We start from the raw sequence: 19,672 nt of genomic DNA, 5'->3' as shown, positions 1-19,672 counted from the left end.
CCCTCCGCACAATTTGCCATTCCACCAATCTTGGTGTCATCAGCAAATTTCAACACCATACACTCGGTTCCCTCCTCCAGATCATCTATATAAATGGTAAAAAGCTGAGGCCCCAGCACCGACCCCTGGGGCACTCCAGTAGTCACCAACCGCCAGTCCGAATAGCACCCATTGACCCCCACTCTCTGCCTCCTATTTGACAGCCAATCCCCTATCCACGCTAACATCCTACCCCCAACTCCAAGATCCTCCACTGTTCCTCAGCAGACCTACCGACCAATCTGCGCCCCCAATCTACATTCGCCAATTCCTCTCTCATCCTATCGTACTCCCCTCTGTTCAAACAAAGGACACAGGTCCGGGACCCTACTTCCTCCTCCTCCATCTGCAGCAGAAACTCCACCATACAATGATCACTCTTCCCAAGAGGATCCCTCACAACAAGGTCCCTAATTCTACCTGCCTCATTACATAACACCAGATCTAAGATAGCTCGCTCCCTTGTCGGCTCCAGCGCACACTGTTCAAGGAAACTATCCCGGCAGCATTCCAAGAACTCTTCCTCAAGCCCACCGCGTCCATTGGGTCGACCAATCAATATGTAGATTGAAATCCCCCATAATTATCGCCGTTCCATTCCTGCACCCGTCATTTATTTGCGCGTTTATAGCCCGCCCCACCTCCAGGTCATTATTTGGGGACCTATAGACGACACCCACCAGCATCTTCCTCCCCTTGCTGTTCCTAATCTCCACCCACAAAGATTCCACGTTCTGCTCTTTGGCGCCTATATCTTCCCTTACTACCACCCTGATACTATCCTTAATCAGCAGAGCTACCCCTCCCCCTCTCTCCTCCCGTCTACCCTTCCTAAACACTAGATACCCCTTGATACAAAAGAAAGTTCCAACTGAAGGGCAGTTGGACATGTAACCACCAGAGATTGCCCAAACTCATTTCACCTATGTCCATTGAGGCCATGAGATAGCAGAATCTGGACTGGATTTGAAGTGTGGTAATAGGCCAGTCTCTGCCTCACCAATGTTCCATTTCATTTTTTCAAAAATTTTACATTCATCTACACAAAAGCAAATTTTCAAGTTACTTAATGTATAAGCTATTTCAGACTACTGTAGACAGATAACAGATGACAAGTAATTTTTTCAGATCTTCCTATCTTGGAAGCACAGGGTACATAACATAAAAATAAAACTGCCATGGTACGATAGATTGATGGATAGGTAAATCAAGAACAGCTTGGTAAGGGACATAGTGCACTAATTAACTAATAAAAAATTGTTATGCCCATAAACTCCCATTACAGAGGTTTTCATTTCGAAGATTCATAGTTTCAGAAAAAGCCTTTAAGTCAATTTTGGATATTAAAAGAGAAAAAAAAAATCTCTATAACCTACCTCATAAATTTGTTTTGAGGTGACAAAGACATTTCCTATTTCAACCTGGTCCACGTTCAGAATTACCCTGGGGCCCAAACCTTCGCACTTGATACGGAGGGGCAAGCGAGTTTCTCGACCTAAAGAGAAACAGCAGTTATACACAGTCTTTACACTACCACATCATATTGAGTAAAACATTTATAAGCATCACCATGTAGCTGTGACAGTTTGTATTTGTTGGCTATTTCTGTGAACTCAGTAAAAAGCACAGTAAAAGGCTGCTGAGCAGTAATTATGGGAGACACTTTCAGTACCAATCAGATTGTAGTGTATTAGAATTCCAGCAGTGATCAACATTCAACCTCATCGGTCTTAACAATCTTACCTTACCAAATACACTGTTCATCAGTTCAAGTAATACTGTCCCCTTTTTTCAACAATCTATTTTGCCCTACTGCAAAATGATTGATCTCTGATCTAATGGAAATGTGCCTTCAGCAGGTAGTTCCTGTGCTATGGAAGCTGGCACTGAAGTAGATGTGCAGTGCAATTTCAGATAGAAGTGAACTTGAAACTTTTATCCAAATTGCATTGTACCTTTCATCTGCAGTTAATGCAGCGGTATTGGTGAAGGCTCTAGAATAGTCCCTCCTAAAGTAAGCTGTTCAAAGGCAGGGAGTGGGATATGGTTAAATGATGTGGAGATGCCAGTGTTGGAATCTTATATTTTCTTATTCTTCAAACATTTCTACAAGAAAGAAGTGACCTAAATTGAGGTAGGTAAAACATTAAGGCAACAGAATATAAATGAAGTAAACTCCCCTCCAGTCAGGGAATCTAAAGGTGTTATCATCGTCAAATTCAGGAAAAGCTTCTTTAAAATGTTGTGACAATATGGAGCACAGTTATCCAGGGGCCATAGGTACATTCTGGGTGTTGAAAGGGAAATGTTTATTGTGCAGTTGGAGAAATGGTAGGACATCTAAATTGGACAAAATTGTCAGAATCATTAAGCTGAGCTAATCAGTGAGCTAAATGATGCACTGCTGTTGTGAAGTTGTCTGTAATAAAGTCTTACTTTACGCAATGAATGGAAAAGTGAATCCTTGATATACACTTTGGCTTTCAAGTACACAATACCATCAACAATTTTTCAAAAAGTAAGAAGTGAAATTATCCTCTGGATTCCCACTTTTTTTCTGCTTTTAAGATAAAAAGTCTAACTGAGCTACAGTCCCTTAAATGCCAACTGTAGTTCACCCAAGTTGCCGTTATACAAATGCGAGCCCACATAGTAATTAGTGAAAAACCATTCAAACACAAAACATTTGGAGATAGTAGTATAATGATAATGTTACTGGACTAGTAAGCTAGATGACCAGCCTAACACTCTAGGGACATGAGTTCAAATCCAAGAAGGGTAGGGATAAATTCAATTTATTAGATCTGGAATAAAATGATAGCCTCATTAATGATGATCACAAAACTACTGAATTATCTCTAGAAAAAAGCCCACATGGTTCACTAGCGCCCTCTGACCGAGTAGGAATCTGTCATTCTTACCCTTCTGGTGTAAATGTGACTCCAGACGCCTAGCTGTAATCGACTCACATCCAACTGGTCAAGAACAAATGGGGATGCGCAATAGATGCTGACCTTACCAGCAATGTTCACATCCCAAAAACAAATAATTTAAAAAAAAATCAAAGTCTAGCCCAATCCCATTCTCATCTAACATTGCAGAAACACCTTCTAGCAGGAGCATTGGGAAGAGTATGAACTCTGTTAAACCCCAGTTAAGATTTCCCTCCTCTTCAGAATTCCAACAGTAAGATCAGCTAATGGAGCACAAACAAGAAATCAAGCTTACAACCATGACTTTGCAATTCAGTTACTAAGCTGCTTAAAACTGCTGTGCTGTACAAAACTATGACAGAGTATTATAATTTCATTTGGTTCATCTAAATGTTCAAAGCCATGTGTCAAAAACTTTTTTGTTATCATAACTTATACCTTCCCTTCATTTGCAATTTTTCCATTCTGAATACACATAGTTCAACATGGTGGAAACAGTGTCTGGATGTTCAGTTGTATATTGTGATCAAGCAAGCAAGTGAGAGTGTTTAAATATAAACAGCTCTTTTACCAAACTAGATATGACAGCAAGTACATACTGTAGGAGAATTTTTTTTAAAAAGCATATTGACAAAACACGCTTTGCAAGTTTGGAGTGATAGGGCAATTGAAACATCCAGCCTAAACGTAGGAGCCAGGTATTAAGGCAAGACATCCACTCAATATATTATGTGAACTCAGGCTTAAAGGTTAGCCAATTTCTACAGATAGGAAGGATATACAAAGGATACATGGTTCATCTGGTTGAAATTTAATTTTCAAAGGCTAAAACAGATGTGCATTGGCTGACTGTAACTAACAAAGAAGTGTTGGAACACTAACCCCTTTAAGGCTACAATGTACTAAAACTAAAAACTAATTAACGTGAAACTGATTTTGAGGTTATCTTATAATGTATAACTAGAATTTACAGCACAGTCTACTCTGGTGTTCAAGTTTCAAAGGAGTCTACTCCTATCCTCCGTCTAATTCTATAACAGATTCTTTCATTCCATAGGATGCTCAGTCAATAGTTACGTTTCAATCAACACCAGCAGGACCGATTGTCTGGTCATTTTTCCCTTTAGCCCTTCCTTTCTGCAAAGTGCCTGTCAGATTTACTTGCATTGCAACCTTCACTACACTTCAGAAGTACTTCATTGATAGTGAAGGGTTTCAGAATGACTTGAAGATGTTGAAGTTGCTTTATGAATACAAGTTCTTTATTTCAACCAGTTACATGGAGAGCAAGGAAAACAGTCTCATTTGTGTGTGGTTATTGATTGTTCACTCAAATCTTTCACCTTAACCTTGTAAATATTTAATTGCCTTTTTTAAAAAGTAGCATTTTCTTGCTTTTAAATTCATCAGCTTCTTTAAAGTTTATTCTATAGCCTACCCCCTACTGGCTACGCAAGGTTAACTAATGTGGCATACAAGGATTCCACACTGGCTTGGCTGATCTTGGCAGCTGAAGCATTAAATGCATTTCAATGAGATCAATTTTCATTTTGACCCTACTGCTTTCCAAACAGTAAGATCTCCCCACACCCTTTTGCCTTTCTGACTGACCTTGGTGAACCCACCTCACTTACTTGCTTCTCCACCCTACATTGCTGACTGTAGTCCCAGCAGTGGCCACTATCGCCAGTGGCACTAAAAAGCTGCTGATTCTCTGATTGGCCCATAGCTCATTGAGGTCAGGTATCCAGTCTCAGGGTCGGAGGGAGATGGAAGGCACAACTGAGGGTTTCCAGGGAGGAGGCGGCAGGCTCGCCCCAGATTTTCGAATGGGTGGTTGGGGTTACCATCTCTGTGATTCCCATGGTGGGCGGCACAAGAAAATTTCCTCCTCGGTGTTGACTCGATGAGCTGAAAGGCCTCTTTCTGCAATGTTGGGATTCTATGGTTTTATTATCAGCAACACATTTGCCAATTTGTGTTGTAATCAGATGCAGCTGAATGATGGTAATGGTAACCCTCTACCCCAAGGCTTTGATTCTGCACTGCTAGTGAGAGACTGTTTAGGCAATCTGCTCCTGCTCACTTGGCAAGTAATCCTTTCAGTAACTCATGCATCGTGGATGAACTCTTCTAGAATCCCATCATGGGATGCCTGGAGTCGTCATCGAATGGACTAAAGGAGTGCTCAAACAACGATTCAATAGTATGGTCAAATCTGGCGCTTCATCTAAAGGAACTCAGAACAAATGCCTCATATGATGGTGATTTGCTTTATTTGTTCAAGCCATGATCCCACTTCTACAGGACATAACTCAGTGTAAATTGGCCATTACTAAGAAGACACGGGATTGCTATTGTAGGTAAATGAAAATTTCATACTCATTGAAAAGTGGGTGCTCCTTGGAGTCTGAGGTCTTACAAACAGCTTTAGGACAAAGGACAAAGAACAAAAAAATTACAGCACAGGAACAGGTCCTTCAGCTCTCCAAGCCTGCACTAACCATGCTGCCTGACTTAACTAAAACCCCCTACCCTTCCGGGGACCATATCCCTCTATTCTCATCCTACTCATGTACTTGTCAAGGCACCCTTAAAAGTCACTACCGTATCCGCTTCCACTACCTCCCCCTGCAATGAGTTTCAGGCATCCACCACTCTGTGTAAAAAATCTGCCTCATACATCTCCTTTAAATCATGCCCCTTGCACCTTAAACCTATGCCCTCTAGTAATTGACTCTTCCACCCTGGGAAAAAGCTTCTGACTATCCATTCTACCCATGCTTCTCATAATGTTATAGACTTCTATCAGGTTGCCCCTCACCCTCAACCAGTGAGGACAAACCAAGCTTCTCCAACCTCTCCCCATAGCTAATGCCCTCCATTCTCCAGCTGACCTCAGCTACTAAAACAAAGCAAATTCTTTCCCATTATCTGTATTTATCTGATTTACACTTAGCATGAAAGTTTTACTTTGATGGGGTTACTCATTGTCTGAATTGAAAAGATGTTCATCTCTGCTACAATTTGACGCTGATGAGCAGAAGAAAAGAAGGAAACTTTTAAAGGGCTAGAAAATTAAAAGTCATTAGCTTTTGAGAATACAAGTCACCCATGAACTAACATCAAAGTTTTTTCTGAAGTTATGCTTGGATAACATTGCTACCCTTGAGAGACTGCAAGGTGATCCCAATGTACTTGCTGCATCAAACAAAAATGAATTCTTTGTTCCCTTTGAAAATGCAAAACCTCAGAGGCACTAATGTAAAATCAGCATCTTAGCACCTGTCAATTCTACTCCTTAATTCAGTATGAATAAATCGATAAATGAATCAATACCATTTTAGGACAATCACTGACAAATAAAAACAGGGACATTATTCTAAATCAACCGAATGCTGGCATAGAAAAATTATCGCACCAAACATAAGAGCAGATAGCAAAAATTATTATTGGATAGATCCAATGAGAGTGGGTAAATATAGGAGAAAGGGAATACTCCACACTCTAACACAATATGGGTTATGATGATGACATTGCTCTCAAGGTTAATAAGCACCATCAAGATTGACATTGAATTACAGACTTGAAATCCATTCGCAATTGTACAAAATGATCACGCTGTTCCAAAGAAAGGTCAGATGCAATTGATGGCTGCAGTTCCATGATAGATCCAAGATTTTAGCCTTGTTATCAAGAGAAATACCTAACCGGGGCCAAGCATTTCCCAGCAGAGGAGGAATGATACAACATTCCAAACTATTTTCAGACCTGCTGTGAATGACTTTGTTGAAACATTGACGTAAATTGACAACTTGCTCTCTCAGCTGGGAAATGAAGCAAGGAGCAAGGGAAAGCTAATGAAATGAAATAAAGTTAATCACAAACAAAAGAACAGATTTGCCCATTAAGCTGAACTATGACTTGCATTCTGTGGTGAAGCTTTTTCTTCCGCGGCCTCAAATTTGACTTACTCAGTTTTAATATTAGTGCCAGTCATATAAACATGTTTGGCGCAGTCAGCCAATATTGAGGCAGCTCCCCAGCTCAGAGGCTCCTACCTTTTAGGTCACTGACTGGATCCAAATAATCCAATTGACAGAACAGCTCCCTGTGGGTGTAAATTCCAAGTTTGGAAATTTCTACTCAAATTGTGTATCAGTTTCAATCAAAGCAAGATCACCCACAGGTGTATGTTCTAGATTACTTCCTTTAGGTATTACAAAAAACTATACTTGCCTCGTGGAGCTCAAAGATTAGAAACTTAAGCTATCTAAAGGTAGATTGGAGCAATATAAAAGATGATTAAAATTGGAAAAGAATCTTCAAATACTTCTAGGACTATATCCTTAATTTGTATGGTGTGTACCAAACAGGGAAAGAGGAGATACTCAATCTGGTGGATCAGACAATCAAGTAACCTGAAGGAATTAGTGCACTTCATAAATCATGGCCATATTCTAATTAGGTTCACATTAATAAAACAAGTAAAAAGAAAAGAGAATCAAAAATAAATATGGTAGGTAAGTAATAATGTAACTTCAATGAGATGAAATTGGGCACAACCCAGATTAACCAATTGAAGAATGTTACAGATCAAACTATGGCAAAAGTGAAAGATAATTAAATCTAAGACAGATAGGTATAAATTAAACACTTTACAGCTAATTGTATCAAAGAGGCTGGGAATCCATGAATAATAAGACATTTGGGGAAAAATTATAGTCAAAAAGTGACATACAATGAACATAGAGTGATAATGCGGAAAGATACAAGTATAAAAGTATAGAGGAAAAGGAGATTAGGAAGACTAAGAGAGAACATGAAAGAAGTCAAATAGTCAATATAGAGGGAGACTTCAAAGCCTTTCAAAGTACATAAAATGTTAAAGAATAGTTGGAATATAGGAACATGAGTAGGCCATCTAGCCCTTCAAGCTGCTACCATTCAGAAAGATCATGGCTGATTTGCAGCTTACGTCCAAATTCCAGCTTTTCACCATTTAGAAAATGCCGCGACCTATCCTCTTCTAGTCATGACATCACAATTGTGTACATTGAAATCCATTGTTACAGTTTTGAACTTTTTTTCAATAGTGCTTAGTGATTTTACACTTCTGTCTATACATCGTATCAATGGCAAATTTGACATATGGCTTTTCTTCCATCTCATCACCTTAAATAAATAGTGAATAATTGAAGCCTCAACACAGATCCTTACTGCTGTCTATGTGCAACTGTTCCTGACCAACTTGACAACAAGGAAAATGGATTTCTCAGGTGCCACATTGATGCATTACTTTTATAGTCCAGCATTGAAGAGCGATGAAAATCTTCTGGTGATGTCACAGCATATCATGTGACTAATCACACAGAGATGCACGGCTTTACAATATATGACGTGGAGATGCCAGCATTGGACTAGGGTAAACACAGTAAGAAGGCTCACAACACCAGGTTAAAGTCCAACTAGTGGCTATTGCTACCAAATAAACCTGTTGGACTTTAACCTGGTGTTGTGAGACTTCTTACTGTGTTTACAATACATAACAACCCTCCCCCTCTACCTCAGTTGTACGACAACAAACCTTTAAACATTGATGACCACCCCACTATGAACACCAGCTACATTACCAAATATTATTATCTACATATGTACAATTAATACAAATCTTTTTGGTGGATGTGGTTTTGTTTTGGTAACATACAGCATTCCAGAGTCTGATCTTTGACATCCTCGGTAACCTGTTTCTCACGAATATCAGATATTTCACCCTGTAAAGTTGCTTTATTGTCAGCTTCCAGATATGTTGGTTGTTCTACTTGAACAGAATCGGAACTTGTTAATGTAGTAATCTTTGGTTCAGAGATTTGGGTGTTTGACTTGACACTGTCTGATACTGTCTCTCATAATTCACTTTTTGAAAGGAGCCATGTCTCCTTTTGATCCATGTCTCAGCCATATTCTTTTGTCATCAAGTTGCACTATATAAGAAAATGGACCTGTCATAGCAAGAAAGGTTACAAATACCTACTTTTCACTTGTAGAGTCGTTTCTCACTAAATTTCTTTCCCCCTGTTTAAAACTCCTCAATTTCGATGTTTGTTCACAGTGAGTAACTTGTGCTTCTTGTTGTTGCTCTATTATTGTGGTAGTGTCAGGTGATGTGAGTAGATTGAATTTAGTTTAATTTAATTTCAATTTAATTTCTTTCTCGGGAACAACACTGATGGTGAATTTTGTGTGGTGGCACAAGTCGTGTTCTGATAGGACATGAGAAAGTTGTTTACTCTCCCGGATAATGAACCTTCGTCAGTTGACACCTTTATGGCATGTTTTAGTGACTGTACTAGTGTCTGCTAATCCGTTAGTGGACGGATGATATGAGGCAGTCTTTGCGTTGTGTTCCACTGTTATTAAGGTATCCACAAATTCTTGGGGTGTGAATTGCATCCCATTATTACTGACTAGTTGTTCAGGCTATCTGAATTTTGTGAACAATACATCCAACTATGCTATGGTTTTTTAAGCTATGGTGGATTTTATCATCTTGACTTTGGGCCACATTGAAGGCACATCCACTAGAGCAAACCTTCAATGGGTCCCACAAAGCCGATATGAGTCCTCTGCCAAGGTTGTTTTGGCCAATACCAAGGGTGAAGTGGTTGTAGAGGTAGAACATCGTCCCACCATTTCTTCTATTTGTGAGTTAAGGCCTGTCCACCAAAAATAGCTTTGTGTGAGCTCTTTCATCCACACTACCCTCGAATGAGCTTTGTGCAGTAGATCCAGGACTCAACTTTGTAAGCATGTAGGGATGATCACCCCATAGCAATAATCCATTATGGACAGTTAATTCAAGTTCCCTCATTACTTACAGTCTAAATTCAGGATTCTTCTTTTGCCTGTCCAGTGGTGTTTCCCTTAAAACCACGTCCACGGCCCTACCCATTACCAGTTAATTCCTCATGTGTCTTTGTACCTGACACAATGTTATTGGGGAATTCTCTACCTGGGAGAAATATGTTGGTGTAGCAGTCTTGTGATTCAGTTTTGTCCATTGGTACACTGTTCTGATCTCTGATACTTGATTTTATAACTATGTACTGATAATATCAATGCAATGTAAATGACTTGCAGCTAATGATAGAATTCCCTGGCATGGAATTACTCAGAGAGTGGCTGAGGTGTGGAATGCACTACCTGCTGTGATAGTGGAGTTGGACACTTTAGGAACTTTCAAGCGGTTATTGGATAGGCACATGCAGCACACCAGAATGATAGGGAGTGGGATAGCTTGATCTTGGGTTTGGACAAAGCTTGGCACAATATCGAAGGCCAAAGGGCCTGTACTTTGCTGTACTGTTCTATGTTCTAAAAATGGTCGTCATTGGCCTGTGGTCAGTCAACAAAGTAAATCGTCTGCCTACAGATATGGTGAAATTGTTTAATGCCAAAAATTTATGCTGAACACTTCTTTCTTGTCTGTTTTGGCTACAGCTCCAATTTTAGAATCATCTTTCATGGCCATCACGATCTTAACAAGTTTTAGTGATTTGGTGAGCAATCATCTTCTTGGCTCCGCCAATGAATTTGGAATCTCTCAGCAAATATTAGATTAGATGATAAATGACTTTCAAAAATCTTGGTCAGTTCATAGAGTCATAGGGTGGAATTTTCCTGAATCATCCACTACAGGAATCATAGCAGGCGGGACACAGAACATGCAAAGGTCCATTGACCTCAGGCGAGATTTTACGGTCTTAGGGCAAGCATGGCCGGAAAATCTCGCCCATAGAGTCAGACAGTGTAGAAAAGGTCCTTTGGCCCATTGCGTCTGAACCAACAAAGACTACCGCTAATGTTGATCCAATCACATTTTCCAGCACTTGTCCCATATTCTTGAATGTTACGATGTTTCAAGCGTTCATCCAAATACTCCTGAAAGGTTGTATGGTTTCTGGCCTCTACTGCCTTCCCAGGCAATGCATTCCAGATTCCCAGCATCCTCTGAGTGAAAAAGATCCCCTTTGAATCTCCTGTTCTGTACTCTAAAGCTATGGTGATTGATTCCTCAACCAAGGGAACAGCTGCTCCCTACTCACCCTGGGCATTCTCCAGCAATTTCTGTTTTTGCTTCAGATTCGAACATCCACAGTAGTTTGCTTTCAACATTCTGGTGAATAGCTTCTGTACCCTTCTACTGGAATCGCATTGTTTCTATTGTATAGTGAGCAGAACTGCACACAGTACTCCATCTATGGCCTAACCAATGTTCTGTGCAGCTCCAACATAACCTCCTTGTTCTTGTACTCTATGCCACAACTAATAAAAACAAGTATTCCATAAGCCTTCTTAACTACCCTATTCACCTGCTAGTTGCCTTCAGGGATCTATGAATAAATACCCCAATATCCATCTGTACTTTGAGCTTCCTAGTGTTCAGCTATTCATTGAATACTCCTTTGTCTTGTTACTTCTTCCAAACAGTGTCATCTTGCACTTATCAAGGTTAAATACCATCTGTCATTGTTTTGCCCATTTGGCCAATCCATCTGCATCTTCACTATTAACCACTCTACCAGCTTGGTGTAATTTGCAAACTTGCTTATCATTCCCCCCCACTCCCCACATTCTCATCTATATCGTTCATGTATATAACAAACAATAAAGGACCCAGCACTGAACCTTGTGGCCCGCCACTGGATACCAGTCCCCAGTTACTCGAAAATGCTTCTACCACCACCTTTTATGTCCTATTACTAAGCCAGTTTTGAATCCATCTTGCCAAGTTTCCCTGAATTCCACTTGCTTCAACCTTCTCAATCAGATTCCCATGTGAGACCTTGTCAAAGGCTTTGCTAAAATCCATATAAACTACATCAACTGCACATCCCCCTTCCACATACTTGGTCACATTTTCAAAAAATTCTGGCCAGGATTCTCTTGCGCTGAGCCAGGAGATATCAGTTACACCGGCTGTGAGTCTCGCAGGCACTTTTTTTTGAGTGTAATCATTTCAATATGATAATCAGCTCTATGGTGGAAATTGCCAATTTCCAGCATTGAGCTGATCATCATCCTGAAATGAGAATTTCAATATAATTAGTGGGCCAGGAAAATATTATTTGGGCCCACTGGTATCTCCCCCAACTCCCCTTCCCCATCTACCCACTGTTGGGAGAGGTTCCCTTCAGCGGCATTTACAACTGCTCCCCACTAATGCAGAACAAGTTCTCTGATTCTACTGGAGGGAACAAGGCCATTGAAGCCCCTCTGGATGATCAGGGGTAGGGGTGGTGCCTCTTGGGCAGTGTCAAACTGGCAACCTGGCACTGCTAAAGGGGAAAACTGGCATGCCCACCAGCAGTACCAAGGGGGAAGAGCCTACTGAGGGGGAGAGACCACTGCCATTCTGCTATTAGGATCGCTGGGGGAGAAAGGGACGAGGGCAATCAGGGCTGGCCATTGGCAGGGGGAGGAGGGGTGAGAGTGGGAGATGGTTGGGACTATCCAGGAGGATGACATAGGAGCTGACCAGGAAGGACTAGGAGGCTGCAATCAAGGGGCAGGGAGGTCAGAAGGCCAATGATTGGGAAGCCAGCAATGGGGGCACTGTACATGCGCCAATCTCCACTGACTGATCGGAGTCTGTGCAGTGGCCCACTCAGTGCTATGCTGCTGGGGCCTCTTGGGCTGGAATAGGCCCTGCCCCTCTACCTATCAGAGGGAATCACGCTGAGGCATTCTGCAATGCTCAGAGTGTCAAAGATTCGCTCTGATAAGTACATCTAAAAAACGGGCGGGAAATACTTCCATTTTCCCGCACGTTGAGCACTTCATTTTTTTTTGGAAGAATCCCCGCCTCTATCAAATTTGTTAGGCATGACCTCCCTCTGACAAAGCCATGTTGGCTATCCTGAATTAACCTATGCTTTTCCAACGGGAAATTAGTTTCCTCTTTCAGAACTTTCACCAATAGTTTCCCGACCACTGATGTGAGACTCACTGGTCTGTAACTTTCTGCTTCATCTTTACCACTCTTCTTGAAAAGTGGAACTCCCATCAACCGTCCTCTGGTCCTTTAACGCTACCCCCATGACCAGAGGGGAATTAAAAATTTGTGTTAGAGCCCTTGCAATTTCCTACCTTGTCTCCCATAGCAGCCTAAGATGCAATTCATCTAGGCATGGAAACTTGTCCATGTTTAAGTTCATCAACCCCTCCAATACCTTGTCATTTGTTATGTCAAACTGTTCACAGTCCTCACAGTCCCTTTTCCTGAATTCTGTACCTGTGATCTCCTTTTCCTGAATGAAGACCAATGAGAAGTATTCATTTAACAGTTTTCCAATGTGCTGTGACTTCACACAGATTGTCCCTTGGTCTCTAATTTTCCCCTACTCTTTCCCTGGTTAACCTCTTCCCCTTGATTGATTGTATTGATAGCATATTTTAGGATCCTCCCTAATACTGTTCGCAAGTTTTTTTATGCCCCCATTTTCCTCTTCTCATTATTTTCTTAAGTTACCTTTTGCACTTCCTATATTCCTCTAGGGCCACAGCTCAATTGCTCCCTTTGGACTTCCTAAAAACCTTTCCCTTCTTCCTGATCCAGTCCTAAATTGTCCTAGACATCCAGGGTTCTCTAAACTTATTGCTCTTACATTTTCTCCTATAGGAACCCTGTTGGACATGTACTCTCCCCACTTCCTTTTTGAATGTTTTGCTGTGGCCTTCTGCAAGGAGCTGTTCCCAGTCAATTTTGGCCAGATCCTGCCTTATTTTAATAAAATCTGCCTTTCCACAATCCAAAGCTGTCTTTTGCATGCCATTTTTCTCCTTGTCCTTAAGAAATTTGAACCATACTATGTTGTGGTCGCTAAAATGCTCCACCACTGCCACATTAACACTTGTCCAGCTTCATTCCCCATAACCAGAACTAACATTGCTCCATTCATTGTTGGTCTTCTACAAATTGATATGAAAATCTCCCTTGAATACATTTCAAGAGATCCACCGCCCCTCTAAACCCTTTACACTATGACTATCCCAATTTGTGTTGGGATAGTTGAAATCCTCTGGTATAATTAATAATCTGATCATTACTCTTACACACCTCAATCAGTTGTCTACATATCTGCTCCTCTATTTCCTCTTGACTCTTTGGGTGCCCCCATTACACTCTCAAGTTGTACCCATAAAGCCTCCTCTGAAGGCCCTTCCAAGATATCATCTTTCCTTATTGCAGTGACTGATTCCTTAATGAACAGTGATACACCATTTCCCTTTTTACACCCTCCTCTTTTTCATCTAAAGATCCTTACCCTGGGAAGTTGAATTGCTAGACCTGCCTTTCCCTCAACCATGTTTCTGTGATGGTTACAATATCACACTTCATTTCAATGCGTCAATCCATGTGGTCAGTCATTACACACTGAGCATTAAAATAAAGACCATCTATCCTTGCCTTACTCTTGACACTCAACATAGCTGAACTCCCTCTGACTTGCTTCCTTTACTACAGCATGATATGCCTCTATTTTACTGATGTTCCACATCCCTTCCCCCCTGCCCCCCAACTCATTCAAATCTCTCTCAACAGCACTAGCAAACATACCCTTAAGGATGTTGGCCTCAATGTGTTTCAGGTGCAGATTGTCCTGTTTGTACATGTCCCACCTTCCCGTGTGATCAAGGAATCTAAAACTCTCTCTCCTGCACCAACTCTTGTGCTGCACATTTTCCTATTTCTATAATCACTAGCATGTGGCACTGGGAGTAATATTCATGGGACTTGGGTGTCAGTAGCTGGCCAGCATTTATTGGCCTCCCCTAGTTGCCCGAGAGCAGTTGAGCGTCAACCACATTCCTGTGGCTCTGGGACCACGTGTAGGCCAGACCAGGTAAGGATGCAGATTTTGGTCCTAAACATCATTAGTGAACCAGATGTGTTTTTCCGACAATCAACAATGGTTTCATGGTCATAAGTAGATCCTTAATTCCAGATTTTTTAAAATTGAAATCAAATTCCACCATCTGCCATGGCAGGATTTGAACCAGGGTCCCCAAATCATTAGCTGAATTTCCAGATTAATAATCTCACAATAATACTACTAGGCCATCACCTCCACATAATCCAGAGATTACAAGTAATCCAAGGATACAACTTTAGCGATCTTGCTTTTTTATTCTACTGCCTAACTCCCTGAATTCTTGATGCAAAACCTCATTCTTCAGTTTACCTATATCATTGGTACCAACATGTACCACGATCTCTGACTCACCACCCTCCCCTTTCAGGATGCCCTGCAGCTATTCAGTGACGTCCCTGCTTCAGCCACAGAAACACCCTAAATAATCTCCTATCACCATTGGCTCTTCCTTTCTTCTTCCTTCCCCTCTGTAAAGTCAAGTCACTTGACTCTGACTGCACTCCTCTGAGGTACCAGTTCCATTATCAGTTTCCAAAATAGAATACTGATTTGTTAGTGGGATCTCAGGTGACTCCTGCACTATTTGCCTGTTCTTTCTGTATTGCTTGGTGGTCATTCATTCCCTCTTCTCCTCTAGCCCCTTGAGCTGTGGCGTGACTACATCTCTAAATGTGCTATCTATGCAAACCAGCCTCACGGATGCGCTATAGTGTCTCAAGCCGCTGTTCAAGCTCTGAAACCTGGAGCTCCGGTTTCTGCTACTGGGAACACTCCCTTCACGTGGTCATCTAGGATACTGGTAGCATCCAACACTCCCCACACACGAAAAGCCACACATTCCATTTGGCTGTCCTCACCTAACATGTCTTAAATATAAAAATTAACACCTTAGATTGTAACAAATCTAGTTCAAGATAATAAGTAATAGATGAGTCACACCTGTGGAATAAAGCACAGTTGACAGGTCTGTTCTGTGACCTTTACTCAGAACGAGGCAAATTTTGAGGTGTAATTGGTTTTGAGGGCAGGTGGGCAGACAAAAGCAAAAGAGGTTCTAACTTTGAACAGAATGGAAAATTTTGACTGCATAGATGAGACAATGCACACCACTTTTGTGAGTAATGCAACTTTTTGCCAAAGCAAGAGCAGTGTGTATTCAACTGCTACAGGAGTTCAAATGGCCCACAACAGATTTTTCTCACCAGTAAGGCAGACACACAAATTGACAGTTGTGGGAAAGTCACAGGAGAATTCAGGATGAATTCTGTAAAGCTGATCATATACCCATGCCCAGGTCTCTGTCTTCAGGAAAAGAAAGCATACAATGAGCACAAATGTGCACAGACAGCAAAAGAAATGCACAACATCAGGATGCTGGCCTTGATGGAAGAAGTAGTCAGAGTTGGCAGAGGAAAAGTGTGTCGTGCCAGTGCTGAAGAAGAGATTGAAGTTTCCAAACATATAATGAGAATGCCTCCTATCTGCCCCTTCCCCCGCACTGGCTGGACATGAAGCAGGTTTATACATAAATTGTGTAAGCCCCATGGCTCATGACACCAATAATCCCTTATTTTCTTCAAAACAGCCTGCGGAGCCCATCCTCACTTGAAGTTAAAAAGGGAATAGTCTCTGCCCCCATCTCCATCTCTGAGGAGAAAGACCTGGAATGCTCAGAGGAAGCATTGTCCAAGCACTTCTTTATATTCCACATCATCACAGAGCAGTCATCTCAGTTGGAAAATTGCTAGAATGCAATCTGGATTACAACCTGATGATCATGTCACTGACACGGATCCACTGCTACTGCATTTCACTATCACCTTTCACTGTGATTATTCTGTCTACAGTCCAGCACCCTCAGTTCAATGCTCAGGACTGTCAACATCAGCAACCCCACCCTTTAGTACCATCTCTCTTCCACCATCCATGACCTGAAATCCCCTCCCCACCCACCAACAGGAACCTATAACCAATATACTAGACCCTTCTCTCCCTCCCACATCCTTGCAATTTGGTGTCACTTTCCCTCCATTAGACATCTGTCTTCCTTCTCTGGACAATATCCCACTCTGCCCTGCTAACCTTTGTACCTTTGCCTTGGCTCAGTTCTACCCTTCCCCACACACCTCCCTCATCCAGCTTCCTTAACCCTTGCCCAGTCGACTCCATTCTCCCTCCCTTGGTCATCCTTCGTGCACCTTAGACAACTGACACTTGAGTTAAGTCAGCACCTGCCAAAGAAGAATGCTGTTAAAAGAGGGCTAGATACTCATTCCAAAGCTACTCATTCCAAAGTGCAGGAAGTGCATGCCTCTCACATATGTTCGGATTTCTGAAGGCACATTTGGCTCACTCATGAGTATTACATTTCTGACCATGAACATAAGACCATCAGCATTAGAAGTGTCAAGCTGCCTGAAATGTTCTATCTTAATACCAAAAGTATAACCTCCGATCAGGAATTGGAATTTTGGACTCCCATGCAACTAAGTTCCTGCACCAGCCTTTCTTTCTGTTCCAGGCAGGCCTGGAAATTTCAGTCTATCCTCTCAGCATCTTCCCTGTCAAGGACCCCCCCACCCCCTTTTCAGAATCTTATGTTTCTACTGAATATCTCTCATTCTCCTAAACCCCAATGAATATAGACCCAAACTGCTCAACATTTCTCCATAAGACAAACCTTCATCCCAGGAATCAGTCCAGTGAATATTCTCTGCACTGCCTCCAACACAAATACATCTCTACTTAAATAAAGAAACCAAAACTATATACAGTACCCTAAGCGTGGTCTCACCAATTTCTTACACAGTTGTAGCTACTCCCTACTTTTATACTCCTTCACCCATGCAAAAATACCCATCTTCCAAACTACTTGTATCTGCACACTACTTCATTGTGACTCATACATGAGAAAATCCAGATCCCTCTGCACTATTTACAGTACAATAGGCCAAAGCTTCCAAGAAGTGGAAATCACAGTCTGATAGTCACTCCACTCCTTTCAATTTACATTAGTCGGGAACTGCACATTTCTTGTCCAACATTCTGACTTGGCCTGGTGAGAAATGCACAGCGCAGCAACTCCAGACTCATTCCAGAGACAGCAGTGTTGGGGAAATGAAGTCAAGAGCCCTTTTTATGGCTCTATCTGCCAGGTTGGGGTGGGGTCAGGATGCGTGATAGGATGTGTCAGTGGGTACTCTGAAAGTTGAGATGTAGTTGTGGGGTGCTGGCAGTTGGGAGGCCATTAGAGTTGGGTTACTTAAGAGACTGGGGAGGGTGGTTGAAGGGATGGTATAGTCAATAAAGAGCTGGAGGTTCAGAAGAATTGGATAGGGTTAATCAGGGGAAATGGGAAAGTAGTTGAAAGGTTGGGAGGGTAGTCAGAGGGTGGGGGCAATCGGGGGTCCCAGTGGTAGATCAGGGGTGGGGTGGAGTAATGGTGTAGTCAGTACTATAGTTACCCAGGAGTTAGAGTGTTTTTGATTCATCCTACTTTTCCTGGATAACTAATGTGCAATGAAAGTTGGAACCATCCAAAGCCTCTGATATAGGTCAGAGTATCAGATGGTTCCTTGTGCAGGCTAATAGCCCATCAGAAATTTGAACTTCCTAGGCAATTGCCACACAGTACTATAGCCTGGAGAGTTCTGGAAAGTCTCCACCCATCATCCTATGACTCTCCGGAGACCGGGGATTCTGGTTCATTCTCTAAAATCTGACTATTTGAAAACCAGTGTGATCTGAAAACAAGACATTTTGTAGAATCCGCCATGTAAGAATTGTACATGTTACAAAATGGGTAAAAAACTTATTGGAATAATTTGGCTAATTGACGCAGTGGCATGCTTGACTAGTTATCGGCTTCATCTGCCAGTCTTTTCCTTCACTCCAAGGTGTCAATGTGACACCTGAATCTATCCAAATTTGAATTCAGCACAGCCTGTGGGTCAGAGTTACTTACTTTAGACCCATATAATCTCTACAGTACAGAAGGGGGGAGGAAAAGGCTTTTGTGGGTAGGAGAGGGGTGTAGGAGGTTGGCATCAAGAACTGCGGGGTAGTTTCTTGTGCTCCCCCCCCCACCCCACCCCCCAAATTTTTGCCAATGTCCAGTCCCTTGATCAGACACTGATGCTGGAATTCATCCACAGCTGGGATTATCCAGTCCTTTTGCTGTGAATGGAGATTTGGCTGAGCGCCAAATTATTTGCTCTCTTTGGCAGTGGTAGTGGGAAGTGCGAGATTCGAGAATCTCGGCTTGGATGTTTTTGATCGAAGGACCCACCTCTCCCCCCAGAGGTGGCAAGCTGGCTACATAGTTTAGAGCTGTGCATGCCTATATGGTCACAGGCCCACCAGCTGCTAGGTTAATACCAGCGGCAACAGGATGATGCCCTTAAGTGACATTCATTTTACACTAATGGGCTTCAATTGGTAGTGGGGCAAAAAGCTTGGCCATGCTCAGAATTTAATTCTGGCAGAGGTGGCAAGGGGGCAGAGTTCTGGTACACCATCATCTGGCCTAATTACATGCCTTCCAGCTCCAAGCTCTTCATCAGCAATAACGGAAGATTATCCTACTGATCATCAATCCTGGCTCAGTGGTAACAGTCACACCTCTGAGTTAGAAGATTGATGATTCAAATCCTATTCAATTCACAAAACCTAGACTGAATTTCCTGTCCAGAACTGAAAGTTCTATACTATTAGAGGTGTTGGGTGAAATTCTCCGGCTTCCCAACTGCATGTTTCCTGCCAGTA

General features: G+C 42.0%; 1 protein-coding gene across 1 annotated transcript in view; it reads right to left on the bottom strand.

Moving 5' to 3' along the window:
* hydin (HYDIN axonemal central pair apparatus protein) overlaps positions 1-19,672 on the bottom strand; it is a 1,114,396-nt gene that overhangs the window by 823,519 nt on the left and 271,205 nt on the right. Inside the window, exon 11 of the mRNA XM_080187991.1 lies at positions 1,416-1,534. Coding sequence (XP_080044117.1) covers positions 1,416-1,534 — 119 coding nt within the window. The remainder of the gene's footprint in view (positions 1-1,415; positions 1,535-19,672) is intronic.

The sequence above is a fragment of the Carcharhinus amblyrhynchos genome, chromosome 4 (genome assembly GCF_965287045.1).
Source record: "Carcharhinus amblyrhynchos chromosome 4, sCarAmb.v2.hapA, whole genome shotgun sequence".
Taxonomy (NCBI): domain Eukaryota; kingdom Metazoa; phylum Chordata; class Chondrichthyes; order Carcharhiniformes; family Carcharhinidae; genus Carcharhinus; species Carcharhinus amblyrhynchos.
Note: the sequence above shows the minus strand (reverse complement) of the source record. Positions and strands in the feature narration are given on the sequence as shown.